This window comes from Sapajus apella, unplaced genomic scaffold (genome assembly GCF_009761245.1).
Source record: "Sapajus apella isolate SASKATOON/1434 unplaced genomic scaffold, GSC_monkey_1.0 scaffold2886, whole genome shotgun sequence".
Lineage (NCBI taxonomy): Eukaryota > Metazoa > Chordata > Mammalia > Primates > Cebidae > Sapajus > Sapajus apella.
The window spans coordinates 1-8,429 of NW_022439812.1; the positions used below are offsets into that span (position 1 = coordinate 1).

Below are 8,429 nucleotides of genomic sequence, written 5' to 3' on the forward strand. Positions count from 1 at the left end.
CACACACCTCAGAACACACAGCCCCTCACACACCTCAGGACACACACATACCTCACACACCTCAGGACACAACCCAGGACACACACACCCTTCACACACCTCAGGACCCACACAGGCCCATGGTGAAAATGAGGCACGGGGACAACAGTGCGTTCTGTTTCCTCTTTGTGGTATTTTCTTCGGGACGTTGGCGTTTACCGCCTGTTGCGTGCGAGTCTCTTGCAGAACCATCCGAGTGATACACGTCCCAGGCAGGCGCAGGGGAGCCACAGGTGTGTGTTTTCCACACACAGCAGCATGCGCGGAAGGACGGCCAGGGTTTAACGGGAACGTCGACTCTCCTTGCCCCCCGTTCTCTAGCACAAAAACCACACAGACAATTCAGATGGAGATGCATTTGGGGTGAAATGACGAAATTCTGAATTCTGTCTCCACTTAAACTCGTATATATTATTTTCCCTTCATAAAAATGCTTTTTCTAGTAAATAACTTGGCATCCAAAGAACGTCTATATTTTTTCAGGAATGTCTGCTCGGAGAAATGAGCTCTTACTCTACGTTGCATGTTGAAGACTTGATATTAAGCATGTTGTTTTTGTGAATTGGGAGGAGCCGTTTGACTCTCTCCAATGTCCTTTGTGGATGGATGGACTCCACTGACGCTGAGCTTCGGTATCAGAATTGCAGGCTTGGGTGTTTAATTGCGATCTGAGTAGCACAGTGGTGACGCTGAGTGAGGCGCTCACGCCCCTGTAAGACAGAAAGTCTGTTGGAAGCGTCTGCTGCCCTCTCGGCTCTGGAGACGAGGCGGGAGGGCTGGAGACAGCCGTGGGGACACGGTGCAGATGATCCCGTCCCGGCAGACGTGAGCGTCAGGGACCAGGTGAGGTGACAAGGTCTGGTGTTGGGCTGAGGGAAGGGTCTTCTCCGGACTGAGAGGGTCACGAGTTTGGGGCCAAGGACACTGGGATATCCCCTCCGAGGAGCGGGAAAGAAGTCGCTTTCTCAGGGCTGTGAAGACCGCGGACCCCTGCCCACCTGCGCAGAAACTGTCCCAGTCCCCGTGGGGAAGGAGTGGCCAGTGATCCGGTGACCTTAGGTCTTGCTCTTGACCTTCGGCTTGCTCCCAGCAGGAGACTCTCTTTTCAACAGCATTTCTCTGGTCACTGTGGTGAAGCTGCTCATTCTCATGTTTTATACAGTTAGAAGTTTGTGAATAAACAGTCGGGGTTTCCTTGGGGGCCCCTGGCTTCCTACAACCAAGAGGACCAGGCGGGGGTGGAGGCGGCTTTCAGAGAGGACCCCGCAGGCTTGCAGGAAAGCTTTGCGTTTTTTCTTTCGTTTTTGTTTTCTAATTGCTGTGAGCTTCCTAGAACTGGCATAAATGCTTACATATAAAAAGGTGTTTCTTTTCCACGTCTTCACCATGAGTTCACAAATGCCGCCCTGACGGTTCAAGACTCAGACTCAACACAATGGAGGGTCTCCTCTGCCCCTCCAGATGGGTGCTGATTAAAGGGCCCAGAATTCCCTCAGTGTCGCACACAACCATCCACTCACACCCTGCTCACACCTGGTCACACTTCACGACCATCCCACTCACACCCCATGACCATCCCACTCACACCTCTCTCTGGATGGTAAGAGTGTGTTAGGTGTCAGGCTGATCTTCTAGGAACTGAGCATTTTCCATGGAGGATGCTGGAAAGCCAGGTGTGGACCGCTCAGTCCCCTCTCTCTGTGTGTCCTTTCACCTGGTCAGCCTCCCGCTTGGGAATGTGCACACGACCCAGGGGGAGAAGAGCGGCTGTGGTTCCTGCTCACCCTTAGGTTGAGGCTGAGCCTTCAGGGGTAAGGTGACTGCATTCAGGCATCCCCATGGCCCTTCCCTTCCAAACCAGGATGCTGGAGGGTCAGCTGGAGGCCGGGGAACCCAAGGAGGACACCCACCCGGAGGACCCATGCCGGGGAGCTGGGGCGGACACGGAGAAGACAGCTGTGGCAGCCGAGGTCCCCAGGGAGGACAGCAACGCCCAGGAGATGCCAGTGAGTTGAGCTCTGTGGGGACAGAGTTAGTCCCACCAGGCGGGACCCTGATTCCTGTCCCTGAGGCCCGTCATTGGACTTTCCCTCGCCAGACCTCTGTAGGAAAGTGCTGCCCCAGGACGCTGATGCCGTACCTCCTCCCCGAGGACACGTGGCTCTTGTCCTCTGCAACCTTCCCTCTTGGTGGATGGCAGGGCGGGGTTAAAGAAAACTTGAACATTCCAGCTTCTCTCCTCAAGTCCAGGAGAAGGCACCAGACTTTAAAAACTTCGTTAAAGAAAATCAGAAGGTTGACATGCCTCACGTCGTCCCAGCAAGCTTCCTGATTTTTACCCACTTCCTCGCCAGACCCCACTGGACAGTGCTCGCTCTCATTAAAGTCCCACGGGTCCTTGTGGCCAGGGCCACGCAGTGCAGGACTGTACCTTTATCCCCATCCTGCTGCTTCCCAGGGCAAGGCTGCAGCCTCTACGGTCCAGTGAAGGATCATGGGAAGGCTGACATGTCAGGTTGAAATGCAGTGCCTTCCAGAATTTTTAAACTGTTGACGGTCCATCCACGCCAGTGCAGTGTTTGAGGTCAACCTGACAACATGACAACACAGCAAAACCCATCTCTACTAAAAATACACAAATTAGCCAGGTTTGATGGCATGTGCCTGCAATCCCAGCTACTCAGGATGCTGAGGCACCAGAATTGCTTAAACGTGGAAAGCAGAGGTCACAGTGAGCTGAGACTGCACCACTGCACTCCAGCCTGGGTTGACAGAGCAAGACACAGTCTCAAAGAAAAAAAAAGAAAAAAAAAAAAGGGAAAAGAATGCCAGACTCTTTTTGCTGTAGTAGTGTCTTAACAAAGAATCACAGCTCACTACCATCCTTGTCTGGTTATATTATGTGCACTAACTCATAATAAACACTGCTTAATAAGAATAAAGCTGTGGCCACCATGGTAGCTTATGCCTGTAATCCCAGAACTTTGGGAGGCTGAGGTGGATGGGTCACTTGAGTCCAGGAGTTTGAGACCACTCTGGGCAACATGGTGAAGCCACATCTCTACTAAAAGTACAAAAATTAGCCAAGTGTGGTGGTGCATGCCTACAGTCCCAGCTTCTGGGGAGGCTGAGGCAGGAGGATCACTTGAGCTCATGAAATTGAAGCTTCGGTGAGCTGAGATCATGCCACTGCACTCCAGCCTGGGTGACAGAGTGAGAGTCTGCCTCAAAAAAAAAAGAAAAAAAAAAAAAAAAAAAAGAAAGGAAAGAAAGAAAGGAAAAGGCTGTGGTAGTCCTGTTTATCCCATTGGGTGTCTTTCTGTCTAGAAATAGTCGATCTTGCGTCAGAGAGGCCTTGGGTATTGTGGAGAGGAATGTGGTGGTGTGATATCTGAGAGGTTTTCTGGTGTTCTCTTCCCAATAACAGCCATTACAGCAGCAGATCACCAGACTCGACCAAGAGCTCGGGAGGCAGGAGTCGCTGTGGGCTGACGTTCACAGGAAACTCCAGAGTCACACAGATGCTTTGCGGAAGCAGAGCCTGGAGCTCCGAGAAGAGCTGGGAGCTCTGGCGCAGCCGCAGTGGAAAGCTGAGAAGAAGCCTGCAGCCTCCCCACACGCGGGACGGGGATAGCACACTCTGGGACCTACGGGGCATTTGCGTTTTTGTATGGTGTGCATTATGTAAAAATAGCGTCCTTGTAACGATGTGGGCTTTATTGCTGGATGACGAGGTATCGGTATCACTCACGCTGCAGGTGGCGGGAGGGCTTGCTGTCTTTCCATCAGCTCCATTTCCCATAAGTGGTGACTGATAAAAGTTGGATGCATGAGGCCTCCCACCTGGCGCTCCAGCAGACCGAAGCCCAGCCCTCCGGGTGTGTGTCTCACGTCTAAAATTCTAACAGCTCAGGGGGTCTCAGGACAGCAGCAGCAAAGCCTTGCTGGGGACTTTACGTGGACTAGACTTGGAGCTTTATGGTCTTACTCTCGATGAAATGCATGCTCTTACTAACTCCATCACAGCCATGGGCTGGAAAACTCAGAGCTGGGGTTTGAACCCGGCCTGACTCCAGAGCCGGCTCAGCGTCCTGGCAGCCTCTGTTCATCTTCTAGGACAGCTGTGAAGAATGAGGTAGAGACCTGTTGAAACGGGAGAAGTTCCCTTGATCCTCCACAGGGCGTGTGATGGGGGTGTGGCTCTCTTCTTTGGTGCCCCACTGCCGAAGCCTCTAGGGGAGCATACAGACGGGCAGGCCTCACAGCCCCACGGCAGTGTCTGGGGATGAATGTTCACAGCTGTAGCCCCAGTGGGCGTGTGTTACAGGGTGCTCTTTCAGTTTAGGCTGTGGGGAGCTGGGGTTCATCAGCTCAGTTAGACCCTCTGCCTTGTCATGGGACAGAGGGCTTTCTGTATCCCGAGTTTTTGCCTTGGTGTACCGGAAAAATCAGATCACACGTGGGCTTGCAGGACGGGTGCAAGGCTTTTTACTGAGTGGTGGTAGCTCTCAGCAGAAGGGGGAGCCAGCAGGGGGATGGAGTGGGAAGGAGGTTTTCCCCAGAGCTGGGCCACCCAGCATCCAGACTCTCCTCCGGCCGCCCCCACCAAATTCTGCGTCATTCCACCAGTCGATGGCCTGCTGGCGTCTGCTGTGTCTGCCGGTGCGTTCTTCTGCTTATGTGTTCCTCTCGACATCCAGCCGCTTGTGTCTCTGCCACTGGGAGTTTTTATGGGCACAGGATGGGATCGTGGTGGGTCAGGGTGGTCTTGGGAAATGCAATATTCTGGCATGAAAGCAGAAATGCCGAGGTCCATGGGCACAGGCCCAGGGGTGGAGCCCTAGCCAGGGACCCGTCCTTCTCTGCCCAGGACTTTCCTGCCCCGTCCCTCTCACCACCCTGCTCTATCCCAGAGGAAGGACCAGGATTCTCACCCTGAAGTAGTCGGTGCGTCCCAGCACCAACTGCCGTTATAGAACACTGAGCTTTCACGTTTGATCACTTGCCTCAAAGAAGGAGCCTCAGAGAGTGTGAATGTGGCCAGTATTATCACCACCTTGTCTGGCTTCTGTTTCCTGCACGTGGGTCTAAACAACTTGAATCATTAAGATTACACGTACAGGCAACGACACAGGAAGCCACCTGAACACCCTCCAAATGTGAGTGGGGATATTTCTTGGTGGACTAAGAAAAGTACTAACATTTCCTACCTGCACTCATTGTGGAAACTTTTAAATCCGTACTTCTAGGACTTGGAATATTTCTGATATGGCACAGTGACTACAACACACACACACCCCCCCATGGAATACAGTCCCAAGAAGCCTTCTCTGGGGTCTGTTCTCCCAGCACAGCAAGACCTGCCGCAAGTTCCTCTACAGGAAACTGCAGGAAATCTTGGAAGTTATTCCACTCTTCGGGAGCTCTGTGAGAGCTTTGTTTCCATGGAGATGGCTTCTGTCGCCTCAGAAAGAAAGCGGGTTTAGCTTCTCATCACAGCAAAGCGCCCAGTCCTTCTGTGTAGGAAAGAGCAGAAGCCGGGAGGCTGTTCCTCCATCAGAGGCAGAGAAGGGGAAATTGCGACAAATACAGCCTGGGATTCTGTACCTTCTGTGGCGGGAAGGCAGAGAAGACGCACAGGGACATTCCCCTGCATATATTGTATGCCGGTGACTAAAAAATAGCATCTACTGCCCCATTTGGGTCATTGTATGTCAGGAGAAATGTCACGGTAACAATTACCCCGAGAATCAATGAAGTGCCGTTCAGTCCTCCCATGCCCTGCAGTTTCCATCCTCCTCTTATTTCCAGATTAGAACTTCGTGAATTTCCAAATAGTTTTTTGATTGTGTGCATCGTATTGGTCACCATGGGGCTGTTTATAAGAACTGCTCTACGCTCACAAGAGCACACCTGATTTGAAGAAAGAAGATGGGATATGTGAATTCCACACCTTAAATATGCATTGCTGTAACTGTGTGTAGTCGCAGTTTTAGGGACTGCATATCTGAAAGGTGGAGGCGTGAGCACCCAGGGACTGCGGGCATGGCTGTGTGGGTGAGCCACTCTGGATCTGGTATTAAGGGTTCGTTCACAGCAGCCCTCTCCCCTTCTCACTCCCTCCTCCTCCTCAGAGAGCGGAGTGGTGAATAATGTAGCATTCCAGACCTAAAATACCTCCTCCCACCCGAAGGATCACAGGTTGCAGGTGAGTCTGCTGATAACAGGGAAGGTTGGGAGTTTGCCTTTCGGGTCAGACCAGTTGCAGAGACAGCGCTAGAGGCAGCATCGCATTTCCTCCTCGTTAACACATTCCCCGGGAAGACACTGAGCCTAGAGTAAGACATGTTGGGCACTGTTTATTCTGTAGCCTTGGGAATCCTGTGATCATTTTGAAACAAGGAACCACAATAAGAAACGCAAAGCAAACATCGGCTCTGAAAAGGTTCCTTCTGGAACGTTCGTGAGGGTTCCTGTTCTTATCAACATGTTGGGGGAAAACTCAGTCCAAGTCCCCTGACCTTCTACCCTATTTTTTTCTAGGACATTCCAATTATTCTTGATTGTATTAGAATTAGAATGTATTTTACCTTCGAAAACATGAAAAGTTTCCCTGCACTTTGTATTTTAGGCATTGGAACCTGCTTTTGGGAAAATTTCACCTCTGTCAGCTGATGAAGAGAAAAAGCCCAAATACACTGGCGGCAAGAGTCAGAGTGCCACTCTCCTGGGACAAAGGTCGTCATCTAACAATTTAGCTCCTCCAAAGGTGACCCTTCGTGCTTATCATCTGTAAAGAGAAGCAGGGGTTCTGAACCCAACACGCACATCCCATCAGCTCCTCACCACACAATGTCACCTCCCTGGGCGAGCGTGGTGCTCCCTGGAGTCCTCTGTTCTTCCAAGGACATGGGTGCATGCCTTTCAGACAAGAGCCTAACCCTCGGCACTTCTGGCTGTGGAGCAGAGATTCCAAGTCCTACCTGCTGCTTCCCTCTGAGCGACTCACAGCAGCAAGTGTCTGGCTGGGGACGAGTGGACTCTGGGCTTTGTTTCCGTGGGTGCAGCCCGCAGAGGTGATGTGCGTGGCGCTCTCCGCACGCACCGTGGCCTTGTGTCTCGGGGCTCTCTGCCTCCCGCTCGCCCTGCTTCTGCACTGCAGTCTTGCACCTGCTGCTGGTCAGTGTGGGCTCCTCTGAACAGAGGCTGCGCTGTTTTCTTGGGGGTCACAGTGCAGGATGCTATTTTGTCTCTGTCACGTCTTCCCTTGTTAAAATTAGCTCCTCTTTAGAACATTCTGCTGGCCAGTGTGTCTGTTCCTGTCCCAGCGTTGTGCCACCCTCACACTCGGGAGGCAAATCTTGTGAGTCCTAGGCAGGCAACCACTACTGGGCTGAGGTGGATGGAGAAGCCTCCCCAACTCCTGAAGATGATTTATGCCCTGAAAGTCTTTCCAAAGCAGCTGCTGGGCAGATAACACTCTATTCCCTGAAGCAAGGCCAGAAGTCTACTCCAAGCGTTTGTCACATGTAGGAAAACAGCTATTTCAGATCCTATGAGTAGAAAGCATCGTAAGTCCCAGGGTGGACCGCATAGGTCCAGCCTCCTGTGAGCTGCAGACTTCTCTCAGGCTCCCACAGTGGCCTGAGTTCATCACACGTGGACCCGGCAATGGCTTTGTTCATATCTGTACCAGTAAAGAGGTAAGAGAATGCGGGGCTCATCCACGCCGTGAAACCATCCATTTTTAAACAGCACAAGAGGTAGAAAATTATGTTTATTGTACATTTTTGAAGTGAGTTTCAAGCCTTTATTTCACTGTGGGCTTTATCTACAATATCAGCCATACCATTGCTGAATTCCACGAGATCGTGGGCTGTAAAATGGGAAATGAGGGACACCAGGGACATGCCTCGCGTGTCCTTCTGCAGGAAGCCGGAGTGGAGTCGTCTAGGTTCTGTGACAGCTGGTGTGGTGTGTTGTCTAACATTTAAACAATATGATAGTTACTAATGCAAAAATATTCCCACATTTACTTTCAGCCAATGAGTTTAAAGACAAAGAATTAACTTGGGACAAACATCACCACAGGAAGATGGAGATAAAAGTCCTTTTGGGAGACGCCCAGACAGCAGCGCAACGTGCACTGGAAGGCTGACTCCCTGGGCGGAAAGACGGGGGACGTCTGAAGACGGAAAGGTGACCGTAAAAACCTGTGCTATTCTCCACTGGCCGCATGGAGAATGCAGATTCAGATAAAGTTCCACTTCTGCCTAATGAGAGTTCTCATTTTGTTATTCAAAACAGACGTAGTAATGTAATAAGGTAGTTATGTTTCTACAAATAAAACCTTGAATTTCTCCAGATGCGTCTTTAATGCTAAGACAGCA

At 51.4% G+C, this 8,429-nt stretch overlaps 1 protein-coding gene across 1 annotated transcript; it reads left to right on the top strand.

Annotated features, from left to right (window-relative positions):
• Positions 1–1,901: 1,901 nt before the first annotated feature.
• Positions 1,902–3,742, top strand: LOC116547384 (T-complex protein 10A homolog). The gene is made up of 2 exons (XM_032273351.1): positions 1,902–2,045; positions 3,467–3,742. Exons 1-2 carry the CDS (start codon positions 1,902–1,904, stop codon positions 3,671–3,673), a joined length of 351 nt encoding a protein of 116 aa, XP_032129242.1. The 3' UTR covers positions 3,674–3,742.
• The last annotated feature ends 4,687 nt before the right edge of the window (positions 3,743–8,429 follow it).

Coding starts and splice junctions, on each gene's coding strand:
- LOC116547384 (XM_032273351.1), top strand. CDS start 1,902: ATGCTGGAGGGTCAGCTGGAGGCCGGGGAACCCAAGGAGGACACCCAC. Junction 2,046..3,466: donor GCAACGCCCAGGAGATGCCA/GTGAGTTGAGCT, acceptor TCCCAATAACAG/CCATTACAGCAGCAGATCAC.